The following is a 23,492-nucleotide window of genomic DNA, read 5'->3' on the forward strand; positions in this document are numbered from 1 at the left end:
TAAATTGTACCCAAATTTTTTAAAACACACCCTCTTATTAGTTTGGGTACTAGATATAAATTAGGATTTCTAAATGTTTTAATCATTAGTTTAAATCTACATAACGGGTAATTATGCCTATTATCATTATGGATGTACATTAATTTATCGATTACTGTTCTAATTCCTAAAATCTAAACAATAAATCTTATGTATTTTATTAAGTTTGCATGCAAATATATTTTTATTTGCATTATTCTATACAAGTCATGATCCTATTAGCATTTGGAAGTTGAAATCTATTTTACTTTTTATTTTTCAAATTAAAGTTAAATTCAAAATTTCATGGTAAGCCTTCTTAGTAGAATGTTTGGCGCTTTCCTACAAAGTACTATTATGAACCCCCCCCCTCACCCCTTTATTTTTGAATGAATTGGAAATAAGGTAGGATACCTACATTTTTTGTTGGTTCATTACTGTAAGTTAGGTTAGATTATTTGGGTACTGAGTAACCCAGCAGGGTTAGGGTTAGGCATAGAATTATAAATAGGCCTCCTTTTTATTTAGAATTTATTTAACAAATAAGAGGAGGGGGCTAGTGGGGGGCATCAGTTCTCAATCGGCAGTTAGTGTGAAAGAACCCAATGTTTTATTTCTTAGAATTCGTCTTTGATTTGAATAACATTCACATAAAAATCAGGAATATTATACAGAGATGAGAATTTTTAGGTAAAAGTAACAGGATGTCTATCTGTCTTTTTGGACAAGGCTTGTTTGTACCAACCAATCAAGGTCAAATAAAAGTACCGGTATGATTTACAGTCCTATGTCCCATGCCTTCCTGTTTAAATAGCAAACACAGCAAATATCAGTGAGATGATTTTAAGAAAAGGAAAAAAAGGGATAATATGGAACAATGACCTTTGACAAAAAGACGTTTAAGTATTCTAGAAATAAAGGTGGTAGTTTTTTTCATATTTTCCGTAAAGTAATGTGTGTAACCGTTTAGTCAAATGAAGTTATTAGGTTACACTGTTCTTAATTTTGACCATTATTTCAAAAGTATTTATTTGGCCATAATTAAGAACAGTTTGACTTAATAAGGGCATTTGAATAAACGGTTACACACATAACTTAATGGAAAATACGCGAAAAAAATGACCCCCTTGTTAAATGAAGTTATTATATAACTAGCTTGTTTATTAGCATCCATGCAAATAACAACATTCTTTACTAGCAAATGTTATCAGAGTATTAGTTTCAAAATTATGGGGGGACGGGACTTTTAACGAGATCTTGTAATACAATCAAGTTTCGAACTAGTTTTTCTTGTCATTTGGACTGAAGAGTTTTTTGTTCAAAGTAATACATATATATTTTTTTAATGCTTTGAAGGAAAAACTTTTTTTATATTAAGATTTCTAGAAACAGCTAGGTATGAAGTCCAATTGAAATTAATATAAAAAACTGAAAACTAAGATATTCTTGTCTCGCCTGTTATTCATATAAATGGGAACAGCGGTGAGACCGCCTTAAACCGCGATATTTCTACAATTTTTATCGTGATTTCTTGGTTTTTGTTTCTTTGTGTTGTTTTCTAAAAGTGACATATCCCCCCCATTTTATGTATTATACGGACTTTGAATTTTACCAATATTTTGTTGAAAATACCAATATTTGTTTTATCATGCTAAATTTTATGAAATTGACTTTGGAATAATATGCAACCTACTAAGAATTTTATAATCTGTATTATATATTGATAGCAGAAAGAGGCTATTCTATATATCACAAAGTCTGTCTTTTAGACCGACCTTATCGCTATGGATGGAAGTTTTGCAACCAAGTTATCTTATTCGTTAGCTCAAAAAACATTGAATTTTGATTGGTTTGTTTCCAAGTACTTCAGTGTTTAAACATTTCAACCAAAAATTGTAAACAACATTAGAAATCATTTTATCACATGATTTTTTTCTATATAAGGTGGCAACTTAAATAAAACAAAAAAATTTACTCTACAAGTCATTTTGTCCGTCTGTCTGTTCTTCCGTCAATAATGTTCACTTTGACGTCCATGAATGAAGGCATTTGGATATTTTATGTGAATAAACTGGGATTTACTGTTGTTTTTATGAAATTTCTTGCTGACATCATATTTACGTTTTTTTTCGGCTGTAGTTTTCTAGTAGGTAGTTTTATCTTCTTGTTTTTATTTGTAAAAAACATCCGTTTTAACTTTCCGTGAAAACTTTCTCGTTTATTTTATTCTTGGCAACTTTTATTATTCTTTTTTTTATTCATTCTTATAGACAGGGTTTCGGGTCCGCATTGATTGTATGACGATCCGGATCCTCAAAATTTGGTCAGTGCGGATCCGGATCCTACCGGATCCGGTTTCGGATCCTTGACAATAAAAATAAAATAACCAAATTTTTCAAAAAAAAATTTATTGTTTAATTCGAAGTCAAAAATACTTTTAATTTTCAAGTCTGAACCTAAACCTTAAAGATTGGCTCTCATCAAGAGAATGTCTGAGATTTTATATAAATTTAGGTAGATTTTTCCATTTTTTCCGCATTTTTTTGAGTCCAAGGATCCGGATCCTTGGACTCAAAAATATGCGGATCCTTGCGGATCCAGATCCGGATCCGAAACCTTGCTTATAGACTAATTCTTATATACTAATAACTATAAAGAAAGGGGTAGGTTTCTGGTAAAATCCGTAAAGGTTATGTGTTATAAGTAAAAAACAGTAGTAGAACGATAAAACTTAAGTTAACTTTAAAAAAAAAATTTGTCTATGTATAGTTCTTTTCAATAAGAAAAACACATATTTAGTGAATATTATCGTTCTTCTACTATTTTTAAGCCTTAAAACACACACCTTTACGTATTCTACCAGAAACCTATCCCTCTCTTTGATGGATTTGCTAAATATGCATTAAAATGTATGTACTCTGTTATAGTCAAGGATCCAGGGATAGTACACTAGACAATTAATCACGTTGTCCTAATATTGGAAATATTGGATTCAGTTGTGATACAATGTTGTTGGTATCGATTACCTCTATAATCAATTAACTTTTAAGTTTGCTATTGGCCAAACGGTTAAATATATATATTATGTTCTCATAATATTTTAGTCGACAAAAGAAATTTCTGGAAAATCCACTTGTAAGTTGAGATGATTTTGTTCTTTTTAGTTTCAGTTTATCTTTGTGGACTTCTGGGGGATTTAAACTGAGAACTCTGTTTGGCTAATATTTGTTAATGAATTAGAATAAACCAGCTTTGTCAGATTCCTCCCTGTGAGTAGATTAAGTGAAAATTCAATACTGTTTCATAACTTATTATTATGCATCAAATATTTTGAATATTTAGAAAATAAATATTTGGTGGCATTTAGAGCTTATACAATGTCATTTAATAAGTTGTCTTAATAGAAAGAAAATAAAATATAAGATTATTTTATCATTATTAATGAAACTGGTGGCTGCACCTTCGAAGGGTAGTTATCTTGATATCTTAATCTACAGATAAAAAAAAACCTTACAACTTTTATAATGGGATAATATACAATAATACACAGTTGAATTATTTACCATATATATTAATTTATCCAATAAAGGGTTAAAAAAATTCTTATTTAACTTCTTACAAATAAAAAAAATAAGGTTTCCAAAATATTGAAATATATTTTCATTCACTAATCACATTCTTAACTTTTAATGAATGATTTATTTTGGCTTCTTATGAATTTTAAAGTAGGTACATATTATAAGCTTTAGTGGAATGTTTGATTTCTTATAATTTGTTGCTCCAATTAAGGACATTATCTTTTTTTAATTAAAATGTATTTCTTTTTTTCAGGGAAGGATTTAGCGCGGAAGAGATAACATGGCAATTCGCCTTCCGGATGGCCCTGAGTGTTCTAGCTATTGCCTGTCCCTGCTCCCTGGGGCTCGCTACTCCTACCGCCGTCATGGTGGGCACAGGGGTTGGCGCTGTCAACGGAATCTTGATCAAGGGCGCCCAGCCCCTGGAGAATGCGCACAAAGTCAGTGCGGTGGTCTTTGATAAAACAGGTATTATATTTACGAGTGACCTCGCCCTTATCACTTAGCCACAGGGGGTTATTTATGCGAAAGTTGAGTGAGGGGGCAGAGAATATTTTTAATATTTTAGTTTTTTTAAAAAGCCTAAAACCATCCTGTGATCTATGAGAGGCTAACCTAAAGATAGATTTTTCCGTTTTAGGGAATCTTTACTTAGACATAGAGTTTTTATTTCTGAATGGGATGTTTTACTTTTGCCTTCCTTTCTCCTCCGAAAATACCCGTACTGTCACATAATAGTTTAACAAACAATATTATAATTTTTAGGAACCTTAACTCACGGAGTACCCAGCGTGTCCAAGTTAATTTTGGTGTGCCAGGCAGGGAAGGACCTGGCCCACAGTATCAGCTTGACCCTGGCGCTCTTAGCCACTGCTGAGAGTTCTTCAGAACATCCTTTAGCCACTGCCATCACTAAATATGCCAAGGTAAATATTGATCAAGAGGAAGGCATTTTCAGATTATTTGTGGTTTTAAGGGCATCGCTTCTGTCTCTAAGGTTTTAAAGAGTGTTTCGCAGCTGATTTTTTTTTATTGGGATGCAATCGAAAATCCATATCTTACAATAATCTAGAGTCGATCCCCCTTCAAAAGGGCTTTGTCTTAGGTTTTTTATCGATTTTTTAGCTTTAGGGTTTTTTCCGTTTTACCTAACAAAAATGCTTGATAATATGGAAAAATGTTGCGAAATAAAGCAGGTTATGTATTGAAATGATTGATATCGCCCATTGTCTTATCCCTTAAAAACACTAGTACTTACTACTTTTAAAGAATAAGTAATAATGAACGTCATACAGATTAAAATCTGATATTAATTTCCTGTTGTACTATTGTTTTGCAGACAGTTTTTATGAATTAATCATATAAGTTTCATAATGTTCATTGCGTAGTGTTTCCACTAACCAATAACCAACAAGCAAAACAACTCGAGAGAAAAAATTAGAGGGTAAATAAAAAGTTCGTCATTACTGCTAAACTAACTTCCCATAGACAACTAAAATCTAGAAATATCACGCGGGGGAGTCAACCCTCCAACTTCAATTTCAGTTTTGAAAAGTAAAAAATGTTTTTTTTTCGGCAGAGAAGATTTTTCTAGTGACTCTTTTTCCTGAGAGGGTGTAGGTACCCTATTCTTAATATTATAAAACCTTCACTTAATCTTTAGAAGTTTTACTGTAAAACTATCTATCGGTTCAGCGGTTAGCAAGAACAGACAAACTTACTGTTACTTTCATATGAAGATAAGAAAATGACAATAAGTACGTGAAAATCATACTCAAGTCATTTTTGTTTTTTCCACATAACTGTACAATATGATTATTCCAAGTTTTAATTAGATAAAGTTTAACTTATTATATTAGTCTCATTTTTATATAATTCCTGGTAATTTGATAAAACTTTGATATATAATATTATTCTTGCGAATTTACTTTGATAATATCATGGATATCCTTATACTAAAGTAACAGGATGTTTGTCTGTGTGTCTGTGTGTCTGTACCGAAGGATCTCTCTAACCGCTGAACCGATCGGGTTCTCTTTAACAGGGTAGGTTCTCATAGGTCCTGGGAAGGTTTATAACTATTTTGGGGGAGGGTACCACAACCCTACCAAGAGAAATCACAATAAAATCGAAAAAAATTGAAATATTCCTGCCGCATAGTGTCGCTGGCGTATGAATGTGTCTACGTAGCGTAGTGGTGATGCGTAGAGACATGAATTAAACAGCTGATTGGCCATTGACAAATTATTTCTCAAATTAGATATTCAAAATAAAAATAAAACATTTAAATGCCACTAGAGGCCTCTAGGGGCGTAGCCGCTAGTTAAGGATAAGACAATGGATAACAAGTAATCATACATCCCTAATGATTATAAAAAATTACTACTAATGTAGACTATAATTATTGGTTTGGACACTACTTGTTTTGAACCAACCAATTAAAAGGAGGATGTGCTTAAGGACCATTTGGGCAGGGGGGGGGGGGGGGGTTTACTCGAGAACCCTTAGAGCTAGAGGGAGCTAATTTTGGATTTAAGCTTCTATGGGGCCAAAGTTACTTTTAAAATTATCGTCGACCCCCCACCCCCCCCCAAAATTTTTTTTTTTTTTGGGGGGGGGGTAAAAAATTTTTTTATTGCATTTCTCGCCGAATTACCTAGGCAATTTGGAATCATTTGAGACCATGTTATTTTTTTCAAAAATTTTTCCCCTTACAAGCAACCCTGCGGGGGGACTTAGTCATTTTTTTCAAATTCTCGTTTATGAAGGTATATCTTAAATACAGTATGCTACTCTCTTAGTTTTAGAGATAATTGGATGAAATCTTTTTGATTGTGTCACTAATTACCCCAAGTTTTGGTATCTTTAAAAAAAAACGGCGGCGGGACTGCCGCTCCCGCCGTCCGCCGCCGCCACCAAAAAAGAAATTTTTTATTGCATTTCTCGCCGAATTAGGCAATTTGGAATCATTTGAGACCATGTTATTTTTTTAAAAAATTTTCCCCTAACAAGCAACCCTGCGGGGGGGACAGTCATTTTTTTTCAAATTCTCGTTTATGAAGGTATATCTTAAATACAGTATGCTACTCTCTTAGTTTTAGAGATAATTGGATGAAATCTTTTGGGCTGGGTCACTAATTACCCCAACTATTGGTATCTTTAAAAAAAACGGCGGCGGGACCGCCGCTCCCGCCGCCTTTTCCGCCGCCACCAAAAAATTTTTTTTATTATATTTCTCGCCGAATTAGGCAATTTGGAATCATTTGAGACCATGTTATTTTTTTCAAAACGGAAAACGGCGGCGGACGGCGGGAGCGGCGGTCCCGCCGCCGTTTTTTTTTAAAGATACCAAAACTTGGGGTAATAAGTGACCCAGCCCAAAAGATTTCATCCAATTATAAACCTTCATATTTCTACTAAAAAGGAGCTTTTTAAAATGTAAATAGATTTAAATATTTCTCATAAAGGCAGAACATTTCTCATAATAATATCTTGTATAAATATTTGATGCGGATTAATAATTGGAAGATTTTTGTTGTAAGTCAACCCTCTACTTTTGATTGCAGTTTCTTAAAAAGGGGAAAAATTTTTTGGGGGGATGGGGAGAGTTATGTTATTCCAAGGATGATTTATCTTGCGTTGGTGGAAGTATCCTCCTCCCCAAAAAGTTTTAAGTCTTTTCTGGACTTATAAGAGGCAATGGAGAACCATTCCGGTTTAGCAGTTACTGAGATCACAAGCTACAGATATACAGACAAATATCCCGTTACTTTTATAAAAGGATTAAAATCTGCGAAAGCTGAGGAGCTCATCGTTTAATTGCTCTCTGTAATTTTAGGAAATCTTTGGTTCCAAGAAGACTGGCAAGGTCATTAATTTTCAGGTAAACTCTTCTTTTATCCGGACTACAAGATTAATTGTTCTTGCGTATTATAGATAAAAGAGTTAAGAAAGAATTTGTTATCATTGTTCAAGAAGATGACAATTATAATTCGATCGTAGTGATTTCTCTCAATTTGCCTACTCTCTTATTTTGAAATAAATTAAAATAAGAAGGTGTACCTAGATTTTTCATATCCCTAACCCCTGCGGTGCCCTAATGGTCTGGGGATACCCTAACTTAACGACACCTAAAGTAATAAATAATCAAGCATAAAACTACCCCCCCTCCCCCATATTTTCAAACTATATATTAAAATAAGTGTAGGGAATCGTAGCCACTGTACAATTATATCACAAAAGAATTTTACAAACGATCCAGTAAAAGCGGGTGGATAAAGTAACGGGTCAGCTTATTTCTGGCCAGTCGCCTTGCTGCTAGTTCCTTTGTTTTCCTGACATAATCCATATTTATACTGTCTTCTTATCCCTTAATGGGTGAATACAAATGTATATATTTATCCTTGTTTTTTTCTAAACCATATTTGAGATTAGTCTATACATCTTATACAATATACTTACTAAACAATTCACTTTTACTTTTACACTCTTTCTCTCTCTCTCTTCTTTGCAAAACAGAAGATTAATTTATCCAAACTTTTGAGTCTTAAGGTTGGGATAAACCACATATCTTTTAATTACAGATAACTTTATAAATACGAATTATTTACTATCTTATATAATTCAACATAGTATGACAAACAACAATAAACGATCATTGATATTTATATGTTATATATCTCTAAAAGTTTGCTAATGTATGGGATGTTTTTAACCGTGAAGCTACTCTTTAACTAGCATTTTCCCAGATTATCTTCAAGTTACACGACTTATTGTGTAAAAATTCCTCTAACCGTTAAGTCTTTACTTTAAGTTTGTCATAGATAATCAGCATCGGTTTCACTTTATTTTCAACCTTTTTGTATTTTCTTTTCTTTATATAGTTATGTGCTACGCTACTTTTGGATGTTGTCATCCTTGTTTTTCATCATTTATTTCACAAACCAAAGAAAAGAAAAATTATACGTCGCAATAAAATTAAAATCGTCATAAAAGCATCACACGAAGTTTTAATGAATAGGACAACTATAACATTCATAATAATTTCTAGACTTTACCTGGCTGTGGCCTGAAAGCTGTTGTTACACAAATTGATGCTATGGTTCTAATTGGAGAAAAATGCAGTAAGGTTAGTCATAGAATTTTCGAGGAATCTCCATAATAAAGTAAAATGATGTCTTTTTGTACCTAAGGATCTCGCTAACCGCTGAATTGATATGGCTTTCATTTACACTTACATGGTAGCTTTTCATAGGGCTTGGGAAGGTGTATAGCAGTTTTTTTTTGTTGGGGTAGGGGTACCAATACCCTCCCAAGAGTAATAGCCCAAAATCAAATTAAGATATAAAGCGCCGCCCAGTGGATATTTTTGGTTAAAAGCTGATCTTAACATGTGGATTGAAATTTTTTTTACGAAAGCTTAAAATGCTATTCAAAGGAGAGGATGGAATTTCACTTTTGCAACAACAACAAAAATCTGGGACTTAGCACTGCGGCAATTAAATTCGGTTAAACTGTGAATAAAAGACGAAGTGATATTAGTCAAAATATTATGGCAGTTAATGGTAAGTTTTGGCAGGCCCACTGCCGTTTTTCAGAGTACCACATAAAAAAGCTAACCATTAAATGAATCAAACCTTCCCAGGACCTATGTGAAGCTACGTTTTAAAGGAGAACCATATCAGTTCAGTGGCAAGCAAGTTCCTTAGACAGACTCAGAAAGACAAACTAGTCCTTTGTTAATTATTTTAATATTATGTTTAAAGTTGGGTAAAATATAATGTTTCATGCCATTTAGATGTTTAATTTCATCAACAGTAAGAGAAGTAGAGACCACCATGTCCAGCTAGCCGGAGCTAATATAATGTATTTTTTTATCTAGATGTTGAATTTCATCATGATGTCCAGCTAGCCGGAGCTAATATAATGTTTTTTTTTATTTAGATGTTGAATTTCATCATGATGTCCAGCTAGCCGGAGCTAATATAATGTATCTTTTTACTTAGATGTTGAATTTCATCAACAGTAAGAGAAGTAGAGACCACCATGTCCAGCTAGCCGGAGCTAATATAATGTTTTTTTTATTTAGATGTTTAATTTCATCATGATGTCCAGCTAGCCGGAGCTAATATAATGTTTCTTTTTACTTAGATGTTGAATTTCATCAACAGTAAGAGAAGTAGAGACCACGATGTCCAGCTAGCCGGAGCTAATCTCGACTTTCCTAATAAACTATTGCCACCAGTTGTTCCAGGTATAATATTAAAGTAAAACAATAGGGGTAATGATAACTGTATGACTCCACCCTATGCACCCTCTGCCGAATTGGGACTTTGAATATCAGCCAATAGCATAGTAAATATTACCACAGCCAATTCGCTACTAAAGAGCATTTTGCTAGCAGACGAAAATGATCCCCAAGTCTGGGGCCAAGTAGTTGTCTGGGTTATACATATATACTTATTGCATTTATTGGTATCCTTTGCTATGTAGAATACTAGTTTCATTAAAATAACATTAAAAACATAAACCCGGATGGAATACTATGCATTTTCGCTTTTATTGACGTTGTTTTTTAAGAACTTATTCATAAGTTTGTTAGTTGTTAACTACTTATGATTTTTTTTAAAGAAATTATTTTATTTAGGTACTTAGAATATGATTTTGCAGGGAGTAAGGGAGGGGACAATGGATCGAATATTCAATTTTTAGTAGTCTCAGACTTTGGGTACTGGCTTAAAGGGAATGTGCAAGAATTTAGCAGTTTCTGACTGAGTTTGGGTACTAGCGCATAAAATGCCGCTACTCGTTGTTTTAGTTTTGAATCTAGCAGACAGAAAGTTACTCTATTTCACTCCCCTCTCCTCCCATCTCTCTTTTTTTAAGCACACAATAGGAAAAGGGAGAAGTGAGGTGGGGGCATGGGACAAGGGAAAAAAACTGGATATAAAGGGGCAGGCTGGCGTATTGGTTCATATTTTTGCCCAGCCATCCAGCAATTAGCTGGGTCCAATAATCTTGTAAGATAAAAATCGCACTATAAAACCTCAATATATTTAATCAAAAACAAGATGTGATTTCGCTTTGCATGATTTTTTTCTTAGTTTATAATTTTCTAAATTTAATGAACAAACCCTTTACAATTTCCTCCAAATTTTATGGATTAGTGTGGATTTCATGGCCTGTCTTTGAAAACTCTTAAATTGAATTAATTGCCCATTGTCCCCTCTCTTACTCCCTGTTGATTTTGACTTTCTGAAATTTATGTAAATGTTTTTAAGCGAAAAAGATGCTCGAGAAATTTTCTGTAATTTTATTTACAATGTTTATCAAAAAGATAAAAATTCACAAAACTTTTTTATATCCACAAAATAGATTTGTTGATATTTCTTTCAAGAAATAATGTCATCCGAGTAAAAAGCGAAGCTCTTCTATATTTAGAGTAGTTCCGTTTAGTTGTTACTCCCTACGTCTATATGGCCGCAACACATTGTTTCTATCATCGATTTAGACGTGATAGAAATATCCTATCTATTTTAAACTTTGTATGGTGATTCGTGTAATAGTTAGATCATGTAGCAACTTAAAATCATTAAATATGTTTCAATTTTTAAATAGATTTACATTTAAGTTTTGTTTTTTAATTTTGAAATGAATTTCTTTTTCTGTCTGATTTATTGAGGATCGCTTTTACGGATGTTGTCATCCTTGTTTTTATTGAAAATATTGATCTTCTGATATAGAAACACTTTAGGCCGATTGGGATTAAATTTTGTTACTAACGGAATTAATATGATCTCTTAAGAGAGGAAAGTATAATTAAAGTATAGTAAGTAAGTCTGCTATAAGCATAAAATAGATCCTTAGTTTTTAGTAGGGTTGGGCTGGATATCCGGTCTGGCCGTTTATCCGGCTGGATATCCGGTCATTTTCAATATCCGGCCGGATACCGGATATTAAAAATATCCGGTTACATGATATCCGGCTGATTTTTGACGCCGGATATCCGGTTATCCGGCCGGATAACCGGTAATTTTTCGAATATCGAACGTTGGCCAGATACTCGACCGGAACCGGATATCCGGCATTACAAATCAGCCGGATATCCGGTATCCGGCCAAAAAAAGTATCCGGCCCAACCCTAGTTTTTTGTGTTTAATCTTTTTTTTATAAATTACCCAGGAAGCGGAGGGACATTGCCATGGAAATTATACTGTTTCAAAAGTTTCAGTACCATGTTTTCTCATTAGTTGGCTTAGAAACTCTGGGGTATTTTATTAACTGAGCTGGATCTTTAAATCATTTTAGTGGTGAGCTAGATCGGGGTAAGCTAACTTTCCACCAATAAGAGCACAGCATTTTATGAAATGCCGCGCTGTGATTGGCTGAAATTCGGCTCACCCCGATCTGGCTCACCACTAAAATAATTTAAAGATCCAGCTCTGATTAACATCCAGTAAATCGTCGCTGCTAATATACATAGACGGCTGACTAATGTGAAGGATTTCTTGATTACTACAACTCATTTGGCCCGTCAGTCTGCGTGTAAAGCTCTTAACTACATGAAATTGTTATAAGGGAAAATTTTTGGTAGAAATTTTGATGGCTAATGCAAATCATTTTGTTCGTACTTTTATATTTGAGAGCCTTACTCTCGTCCTTGTTTCAGCATAATTTGGTATGTACATATATTACTTTGAAGCCGGCTGTGAAAAAAAGTGGCTTCGAAAAAGAGAGAATATATGCTATTAAGTAAAATTTCTCAGTATTTATATAGTAAAACTCCATATATAAATTTGCAGCCGGCTTCAAGATTTTTTGAAATTTTAGTGATTTTTTCACATATATTTTTCAATAAATTCTTTTGATTAATTACCATTCTCAGATTTCGAGGAAAATTAAATTTTTTTTTAAATAAGGGAAAATCAATAAAACTTAATTTTTCAAATTATTAAGTTAAAAAATCACTAAACTTGTCATGATCGCTTCTAGTTTGGTGGTAGTTTACCTAAAATGAATCTTTGAACCATTAAACCTAACTTCCTTGTTTATTGACCAATTTCAACCAATTTTTTTTCTTTCACCTGGATATTCATTGGAGATTACAAATCTGATATCGTACTTTACCTAAAATTACTATTTGAACCATTAAATCCAACTTTCTTTATTGACCAATTTTACCAATTTTTTTCCCTTTCACATGGAAATTCATTGGAGATTACAAATCTGATATCGTAGTTTACCTAAAATGACTCCCTGAACCACTAAACCCTACTTCTTTGTTTATGGACTGATTTCAACCATTTTTTTTCTTTTACCTGGAAATACATTGGAGATTACAAATCTGATATCGTAGTTTACCTAGAATGACTCTCTGAACCACTAAACTCAACTTCCTTGTTTATGGACTGATTTCAACAAAAAGATTTCTTTCACCAAGAAAATCATTGAAAATTCTAAATCTGATATCATAGTTTACCTAAAATGACTTTCTGAACCACTTAACCCAATTTCCTTTTTTATGGACTAATTTCAAGGATAGGTTAGGTTAGGTTTTGATAAGATTTACCACGCAGTGTTAGGAAAGAGGTTTGGTTAGTTCCCTGTAGAGTTAACCCCTCCTTGTAGGGGCTATAAATAAGAAAAATCATCCTTGTTTAAAAATAACTGACCTTTCCCTTCTTCCTTTTGTTATGACAGTCATGCCAATAAAAGCGAAGCTCAAAAAATCAGGTTGCCTAACAAACAACATTTTTTGTATTTTTAGCAGCAAAGCTTCTGTATAAATCCAAAACTCAATCTCTAACGTGATTTTCTCGGCTCCTATTCCAAAAAACAAGGACAATGGCAGACCAAACGAACATTAACACTTGTAGAGGTCAGAACTGAATATTCAGACCATAAATGTATAAAAGACGATACATAAAAAACAGTAACAAGCCCTTTTCACTCCACAGGGGGAGCATAGGCCGCTGACAATTTGTCAGTGTTTCTGTAACAATGTGGCTTTTTTATGGATATGGGATAGGGTTGTCAGCCCTAAGCCCTATGATTGCGGTGTAAAGCATCCATTTGCCCATCAGACAACCAACCCTTTGATTGCACGGCCTTTGTCTGAGAAGTCCTAACTGTGCATGGTAGTGAGTTGCGCCTGTTTTGGGCCAAGGCATTCTCCCTATTCTAACTATTTATGTCGCGCACCTGACATAGCAGCAGTAGGAACCATTTCTAACGTCTTTGGTTATGACGCGGTGTCGGACCGAGTTTCGAACCTATCACCTTCCCGACGACGAGCGGATACGATACGTGTTGAGCCAAAGTCGATACATAATTGCAAGTAATTTTTTAAAAACTGCTTAAATACAGGAAAATGTTTAAGTAATTAAGTAATAATTAAACTAAAAAAGTCAAGCATTTTGTTGCCCTTAAAACCCGCCTAAAAAAAAAGAAGAATGTAAATATGTTTAATAAAGAATTTGTTCAAAGCTTTGATTAATTGCTTAACAGTTACTTGGGATGTAGGTTGTAAAAAGATGTCACTTATTTCCCATAGGGTAACTTTAAAAATATTTTTTTCTCAAAACTAAGATATCCATAGATATAGAGAAGAGTAAATGGAATAATTGCATAATATTTAGTAACTTGAATATATTTACATTGTTCATAATATAACCTAATTGGAATCTCATTTAACCCTTAACCGTCGGGTCCCTTGTCCCACCTTAATCGGTCAGGGGGCCCCCCCTTATTAACTTAGTTCATTTCCGACCCAAAGTACGTCAAAGTCAAATTTTGCTTCCTTCACTCTTTTATTTAACAACCTATGTTTTAAATACTATAATTACTTTATTTACTTACCTATAAATCTCCCCTTTTCCCTTTTCATTACTTATCATTTTTTTCCTGAAAAATGGACCCTTTCCACTAAAACTCCTCAGAAAAAATCTGTTAAAAAATACAAATTATCTAAGTTTTCTTGGGGGCAAATACAAATATGTAGGAGCAAAGCTTTCTATCGATTTTTTTTCATTTATATTAACAGAATAAAAATCTAATGTTAATGGGCAGGTCGTTTTTTTTTATAGAATTTTAGAAAAGTCTGGCTGATTTATGAGAGGCTATTGTTCATTTTTAAAAGCGAAGCTTTTCTTTAATTAGGGTCGGTCAGTCTGTCCGTACGTTCGTCAGTCCGTCCGTGACGAATAGTTTTTTTTTGTTGATTTAGGCATGTTAAAATTGTCCTATCGTTTTCAAACTTTGCATGGCGATTCCTGTAGTAGTTAGGTACGATTTAATCGTTTAGAAAGCGTAGCAACTCAATCGTTACCAGAATGTCCGTACTTCCATTTTAAACATGTTGATTTTTAAACATTTTTAACAACAATTTTTATGTGATAAAATCATCCGATTAATCAAATTTTTGAATTACTGATTCCTATTACAATAAGGTACAGTATTTGAGCGAAGCATCTCTATAATCAAGTCCCAAAAATGTCAGTATGTCCTTAAACAGAAGAAGTTTTGCAACAAATTTACGTATAATTTTGTCAAAACTTATACATTCATATTTTGTATATTCAGTTCTGACACTCTACAAGAGTTAATGTTCGTCTGTCATACCGCTTCAGAGCTTCGCTTTTATGGATGTTGTCATCCTTGTTCATTAAATATTAATGTGTTGAAATTCATACATCCCAATCCAATAGTTTTAAAAAAACATAGATTAACAATTGAAAAAGGTAAAGCTCGTAAAAATTCAGATACTAGTGATGCTATATTATTAAATGTGCCCCACAGTGATAAAATTGTTTAATAGCAGCTGTGTAAATCCAACTACCAAGATAGCGTTGCAGACGAACAGACAAAATGATTGAGAAAAAAAGTTATTATAAAGAAAAAGCATGTAAGAGACCGAAAAGTGGATATAAACTACGTTAACAATTTAGACTGCGTCAATTCTGAGGTTTCTTAACTGTCAACGTATTCTTAATGAATGTAGACTGTTGGTTATATTGATTGGTTACTATAGAGTAGCTACGATACGATACTAAAAGTAGAACAATTACTAAAATGCGGGAAAGAAAAAATATTTTGCTACTTTGTTATCTTATTTGTTTCACCTTTCTTATGCTAAGCTAAACTATTTGTATGTTTTTCATTCATTTAATTAATATTGTTCTTTTCATGTGTTTAATACTAATAGTAAGGTTTTAATTTCAATCCATATGTTTATAGTTGTGTCAGTTGGCAAAGAGGGAGGAGACATTGAGTGGTTTAAAATAATAGTCCCCAAAGGTTTGTTATAACGTTTTCTTATTCGTTGTCTTTGGGGACTTTAATTTTGATTGTTTGTTTCATTAAGTTAAGTGTTCAAACTTTCAACCAATAATTGTAATCTACAGAAGGGGAAATTTTATTAACCATAATTCTGGATGTACATCAATTTATCAGCCATTGTCTTATCCCTTAAGAACAAGTAACAATACCTAAAAGTAGCGCAGCAATTACAAGAAAAAAACAGTAAATTGTTAGAAACGTGTACTTGTTATATTAAAAATATTAAACATTTCGTGACAACGCCTCTTAAAGAGAACCTGTTTTAATCCAGCGGATTTTAATCGGTTTCGAAGTCATACTTGAATATCTATATTCCTAACTAAAATCAAACTTTAATCAAATTTGAAAGTTAATGTTAATTTTTACTCTTAAACATCAAGATTGAACACATTCAAAAGTAGCAAAGCATTTAAAACAAACAAGTAAATTTTTAAACAATCATATCTTCTTAATTTTAATTTTATAAAATAAATGACAAGACCAATTGATTAATATACTAACCAACAAATAAGACTTGAAAAGAAGCCTTGCTTCATAAAAACTGTTAATGCTTTAATTCTTTTTTTATATTTTTGGGTATTTTTTGTAATTGAGGGTTTACGTCTAAACGTTAAAAGTTTAAATCTTTTTAAAAATTATTATTTTCTTACAATACAGATGGTTGAGGTGCAATAAAATGTCCTGTGATCGATTACCTCAAAAAACCCATTTTATGTGTGTTTTCTTTTGTCAAAGTTTCCATGTGCATTATTGGATTTTGACTGTATTATATTATTCATAGGCCTTGCAGGCATAATGTGTTCAGCTGTTTGGCAGCTAGAGGCCTTTATAGTTTATAGATTTTTGGAGAGATAATTGATAACTGCACTAGATCCATACATACACTATTACGCATTAGCATTTTAATTAGCCAGCTATGAGAAGAAAGACAACTTTAAAATGTAACATATTTACAGAATGAAAGATTAATAGTTTATTGTCAAGCTTCAAAGCTCACGAACAGCTGTAACTTTGAATCTACAATTTATAGGGAAGCTTTAGATTAGTCCAGGTCATATTTTAAGCAATTCGTATTCAAGGGGCCACTGGTCGCCGGAAGGGAAAAGCAGTTTTTTGAAACAGGCTCTCTGAGATTATTACAGATTCTGATATATACATATACAGACTAATGAAAAATGCAAAAAACGAAATCAAAAGCGTTCCTTCTTGGGAGAAAATGCGGGAAAAAGATTTTAGCTATTTTTAACCTAAAATTCACATTGGCAAGCCTGTAAAAAAAATATACGTACATTTTAAACATGTCATTGCTCAGCACCTAGAAGTGGTAGTAAAATGCTATACATACCATTGGAAAGCTCATAACTTCTAGTTTTCATATTGGTATATAACGTTTTTGTACTATTATTAGTTTTTGAGCTATCCTCTGAAGTATACACAAGTTTTAAAAATGCTGATTTTTATTGAATTTTAAGTTTGATACTTGTTAAACAAATCTTTTTTAAATTATATTACTTGGCACCTAGGAGTTATAATTATCATTAGTTATATAATTATTTTATATAGGTAAAATTATATATTTTGGGTACTTTCAATTTTAGGTTAATTAAAAATTGTCTTTGAAATGTGTATAGTTTATAGTAAAAACCAAGGAGGGAGGGAGGGAGTTTATACACTTATAGGAAATAAAATTCAGTATAGATTTTAGCCCTGGATGTTTTTGGGCTTGTTGTTATAGTTATTAACCTTTTTGTAAAATTTCTTATATGATTAAATTTACCAGTACAACTTTAAAAATTGAATTTTGGCACTTTTCTTCTAGGGGCTAGTGGGTTAAAACAGTCCCCAAACCACTAAAATCTAAGGTCTGAGCATATTTTTTTAGATATCAAGACAATTTTTTTAATGTAAACTTTTTTGCATAACTGAGCTAAGTAGCCACTAACGATTTCATTTTGGCACTTTCCTTCTTGGGGTTAGTGGGGTATAACACCCCCTAAAACACTAAAATTCAGAGCTTGAGCTTATTTTTAGAGATAACAAGCTGATTTTTAATGTAAACTTTTTCACATAATTGAGCTAAGTAGCAACTAAAGATTTCATTTTAACACTTTCTTTCTAGGGAATAGTGGGGTGAAACACCCCTCCCAATTGTAAAATTATAAGATCCAAGGTGAAAAGGAGAGTTTATACACTTATAGGCAATAAAATTCAGTATAAAATTTTGCTCTGGATGTTTGGGCTTGTTGTTATAGTTATAAACCTGATCATTGTAAAATCTCTTATATGATTAAATTTACCAGTAAAACTTAAGTTTGGCACTTTTCTTCTATGGACTAGTGGGGTAAAACTGCCCCCAAAACTACTAAAACTTTAAGTTCTGGGCTTATTTTTAAAAATATTGAGCTGATTTTGTTAATGAATACTTTTTTTCAAATCACTAGATTTCAATTAGGCACTCTCTTTCAAGGACTAAGTTTTTTTTTCATTATGTGAAATAAGTTTTCATTAAAATTCAACATGATATCTTTGAAAATAAGCTCAGAACTCATAATATTTGTATTTTGGGGGGTGTTTTACCCCACTAATCTCCAGAAGGAAAGTGCCAGAATGAAATCTTTAGTGACTACTTAGTTCAATTATGTGAAGATGTTTACATTAAAAAATTAGCTTGATATCTTTAAAAATAATCTCATTACTTACAATATTAGTGTTTTAGGGGCTTTTTTACCCCCAAAAACCCATAAAGAAAAGTGCCAAAGTTCAATTTTTAAAGCTTTAAAGGTAGATCCAATCATATAAGAAAATATTAAAAAAGAATGATTTGATAACTATAACAACAAGTCCAAACAGCCAGTGCAAAATATGATACTGAGATATAATTTTAATGTTTAGGGGTTGTTTTACCACACTAGCCCAAGAAGGAAAGTGCCAAAATGAAATCTTTAGTGGCTACTTATCTCAATTAAAAAAATCATCTTGATATCTCTAAAAATAAGCTCAAGCCTTAAATTTTAGTGTTTTGGGGGGTGTTATATCCCACTAACCCCAAGAAGGAAAGTGACAAAATGAAATCTTTAGTGACTACTTAGCTTAATTATGTAAAAAAAGGTTTGCATTATAAAGATTGGCTTGATATCTCAAAAAATATGCTCAGACCTTAGATTTTAGTGTTTTGGGGACTGTTTTAACCCACTAGCCCCTAGAAGAAAAGTGCCAAAATTCAATTTTTAAAGTTGTACTGGTAAATTTAATCATATAAGAGATTTTACAAAAAGGTTAATAACTATAACAACAAGCCCAAAAACATCCAGGGCTAAAATCTATACTGTATTTTATTTCCTATAAGTGTATAAACTCCCTCCCTCCCTCCTTGGTTTTTACTATAAACTATACACATTTCAAAGACAATTTTTAATTAACCTAAAATTGAGAGTACCCAAATTATACAATTTTACCTATATAAAATATTTATATAACTAATGATAATTATAACTCCTAGGTGCCAAGTAGTATAATTTAAAAAAGATTTGTTTAACAAGTATCAAACTTAAAATTCAATAAAAAACTGCATTTTTAAAACTTGTGTATACTTCGGAGGATAGCTCAAAAACTAATAATAGTACAAAAACGTTATATACCAATATGAAAACTAGAAGTTATGAGCTTTCCAATGGTATGTGTAGCATTTTACTACCACTTCTAGGTGCTGAGCAATGACATGTTCAAAATGTATGTATATTTTTTTACAGGCTTGCCAATGTGAATTTTAGGTTAAAAATAGCTAAAATCTTTTTCCCGCATTTTCTCCCAAGAAGGAACGCTTTTGATTTCGTTTTTTGCATTTTTCATTAGTCTATATATGTATATATCAGAATCTGTAATAATCTCAGAGAGCCTGTTTCAAAAAACTGCTTTTCCCTTCCGGCGACCAGTGCGGCATTTAAACCTTCCAAATAAAAATATTTAAAAAACATACCCCCCACTTCCTAAAGATTTATCCAAAGCCCTTTAAAACTTGATTTTTTGAAAAATCTAAGATTGTGCCCTAACTTTTCAACCAATTGAGCTAGAATTCAAGTTTTATTTACCTTTTCTCAACGGATTGAGCTAGAATCGATGTTAAGGTGTCTAAATGAGCGTATTAATGAGCCTGACATATTTTCTTTATCAAAGTTCTCTCTCAGATATTTCGATACGATTGTCGCGGTAAGGCTCACTTTGCACTTTGAAAGCGAAATTTGACTTTTGCCCACTTATAGTCGGGAATTCATTATCAAACAGGGGACTTGCAGAAAAAGTTTTAGCCCTTTTAGCTCTAATGAAGCTGAGATAATAAGGGGGAGGGGGGCGTTGAACGCCCCCCCCCCCCCGACCGATAAAGGTGCAGCAAGGGGCCCGACTGTTTGGACACTAGTAATTTGTAATCAACCAATAAAAATTGAATAAAAGTACCCAAATAATAGAGCCAATAGTTAATTCTCGAATATATTACAAGTTCTCTCATCCATTGAATCGAATAATTTGGGCACATTTGTTGAACCTTTATCAGTTGGTTCCAACTAGCAGGGTCATAATTTTGATATGAAATCTTAGTTGGTTCTAACTTACAATTTCTACTAATTTGGGGAGTAGATTTACTGAGGATGTATATCAATTTATCTCACGTTGTCTTATCTTATCCCTTTAGTTCCCTGAATTTAAATACAACCCCCCTTATTCATTTGCTATTTTGAAATAATTGAAATCGAATAATCACCTAATCTTAAGGGAAAAGACAATGGACGCAAAAAATAACGTCCATTGCAATCTTAAAAACCCCTTTTGTAGATGAAAATATAAGGTTGAAAAGTTTGTATTCAAAATTGAACAAGGATGACAACATCCATAAATAGCGAAGCACAAAATCTATTATGAAATAAAAAGATGGACAAAGTGAGTTATAGAGCAAATTAACTGTTATCATAAAAAAGAAAAAATGAGATATATCCAAATAAATATGCAATAACTTAAAATCATGAAACCTTAAAAATTTGCAAATTTTTTTAAAATCTGACCATAAACACCAAAGATATGGAGAGAAATGTGAATTATATAAAAATAGCCAATAACCTGCTAAACAGCGGTCCGACTGCCATGGATGTTTTTCGGAAAACAAGGGGAAATTCAATTTTAATATCCTTAACTACAATAATTTTAAATATCGTACCATAAACACCAAAGATATGGAAAAATATAAAAATAGCCAAAAGCCTGGTTGAAAAATATGTACATGCCGATGAAGACCTAATAAAACTCCCTGAATTAGATAGAACGTGGTTATAAAACTTTGGGGACCATTTCATGTTTCTACTATACCTTCCCTGTGAATCTTATTATAGATTATTAGCATAGATAAGTTCGATAATGCTAACATTTTTTTGTTGCCAAATTTACAGAGATATTACAAAGGACTGTAAGTTACACAGGTACCCAAAGTTTTATAACCAAGTTTTCTTATTTGGTGGGTACTTATAAGTTTTCCATTTGTTGATTTCAACTAGTAGTATTCAAACTTCTAACCAATAATTTTAATCTAAAAAGATTGGGTAATTTTTTTATTTTGGATATGTATTATGTACATCAATTATCTATCGTCCCTTGTCTTATCCCTTAAGTCAGTGTTGATATATATAAGTAATTAATAGAAATTATCAAAATGATAGAAAATATTAAAATGCATGTATTATGCCTGTTACTTATCAAATCGTCTATTTTTAAAACTAAATAAAATATTATTGAAAATGCAATTTTGTTTAATTTCAAAAGCTTGTAATAAGTCAATAACTACAATAACCTATGCTAGGGGCGCAGCTGTAAGATTTAAAAAGTGAAGCATACTTCAATAGTCTACATGTGAAAAACAGTTGAAATAGTTGAGATTAATTAGCTGTGCTTCAAAAAAGAAAACAAATAATAAAACTTGACACCTTTTGGACAGGAATATAAAATCTAAAAATTGATCAGTGCTGTGTGCGTGTTTTTAAAGAGTAGTTAAAGTAACTATAGGGTAGCTTCCTTTCTAAACTAGAAGATAATTCCTGATAAAAAGAAGTGCAAACAATGTGTGATCATTTGGTATTTTATTTATATTTAATTTCTTGAGTAAAACTGTGATATTAATTCATTGCTTTTTCTTTCATTATTCGTTTCTCGCCACATACACACACACACACAGACCTCCTTTGCTTTTAGAATTTAAGCCTTGAGAAAAAAAGGAGTGATAAACAAGTATGAAAACATTCATAAAAGCAAAGCTAGTTAATAGTTAGATTAAAAGCTACAATTATTTTATTTCTTTCTTAAACGTCTAAAGAGAGAGAGAGAGAGATAAAAGGAGATGGAAAGAAAGAGAGAAGGAGATAATTATAAAGTGAAAGAAAGATATTTTTTTTTATAGAATGTAGGCCCTTACTTATAATATCCTTATAATAAAGTAACAAGATGTTTGTCTGTTTGTCTATCTGTTTGTTTGTCTGTTTGTCCGTCTGTACAAAAGGATAGTGCTAACCACTGAACCGTTATGGTTCTCCTTTACAGGGAAGTTTTACATAAGTCCTGGAAATGAAAATATATTAAGAATTAACTAAACAAGGATTATAAAAGCCATAAATACAGAGCTCAATAAAATGACGGGAATATGAACAAACATAGTAAAGTGACATAGGGAGGGATGGAGGAGACATTCGGCTAAAAATTGCACCTGTACTAAAAGTTCTCTAACCAAGTAATCTTATTCGTTGGCACAAAAGCTTTAGGTACTGTTATAAATTTTGTTTGGTTGGTTTTAATTACTATTACTGTCCAAACTTTTAGATCAATAATTGTATTATGCCGTCACAGTTAAATCTTATTCATAATGATTACTGAAAAAGTCTTATCTCTTTGATAGTCGCTCATTTGCTGGTTTAAAAACTATTGTGACTTTCTTCATACATAGATACGGTGCACATCAATATACTCCATTGTCTTATCCCTTAGAATCCTTGTTTTATCATTATTCAAAATTGTCTTAGGGTCTATAAGTAAGATATTTATTTTAAATAAAAATGTTGTATTTAAAAATACATAAAAACTAGCAGATATCATGTAGTTGCTATTATGCCTATCTGCTACAGGCATGGATATAGAATACGTGTATATTGTGACATATGAATTTTGTCGTCAATTTAGGTAGCTAATAATATGTATAGTCCTCAGATATAAGTTAAAATCTTAAATAAACAAGGATGACAACATCTTTAAAAGCAAAGCTCTCAAATCAGAAGGAAGGACAAACGAACAGTGACTCTTGTAAAGTGTCAGAACTTAATAAGCAGAACATTAAATAAGCAGAAAATAAAAATAAAAAAACGCTACCTGTCCTTTTATCTTTGATTACAAAAATCCCTTAGAACAATGGAAAATTTAATTTGATACTCTTATCTACAAAAATTTTGAAAACAGGACTTAAAAACGCCTAATATGTATATGGAGAAAAATATGAAAAATATAGAAATAGCCAAAAAAAACTACTAAAAAGCC

General features: G+C 32.2%; 1 protein-coding gene across 1 annotated transcript in view; it reads left to right on the top strand.

Moving 5' to 3' along the window:
- The window catches only part of LOC145329914 (copper-transporting ATPase 1-like), a 95,783-nt gene that overhangs the window by 27,890 nt on the left and 44,401 nt on the right, over positions 1-23,492 (top strand). Inside the window, exons 29-33 of the mRNA XM_080174378.1 lie at positions 3,850-4,064; positions 4,362-4,522; positions 7,435-7,479; positions 8,647-8,724; positions 9,747-9,849. Coding sequence (XP_080030504.1) covers positions 3,850-4,064; positions 4,362-4,522; positions 7,435-7,479; positions 8,647-8,724; positions 9,747-9,849 — 602 coding nt within the window. The remainder of the gene's footprint in view (positions 1-3,849; positions 4,065-4,361; positions 4,523-7,434; positions 7,480-8,646; positions 8,725-9,746; positions 9,850-23,492) is intronic.

This window comes from Acartia tonsa, chromosome 10, assembly GCF_053477335.1.
Source record: "Acartia tonsa isolate MP-2025a chromosome 10, ASM5347733v1, whole genome shotgun sequence".
Taxonomy (NCBI): domain Eukaryota; kingdom Metazoa; phylum Arthropoda; class Copepoda; order Calanoida; family Acartiidae; genus Acartia; species Acartia tonsa.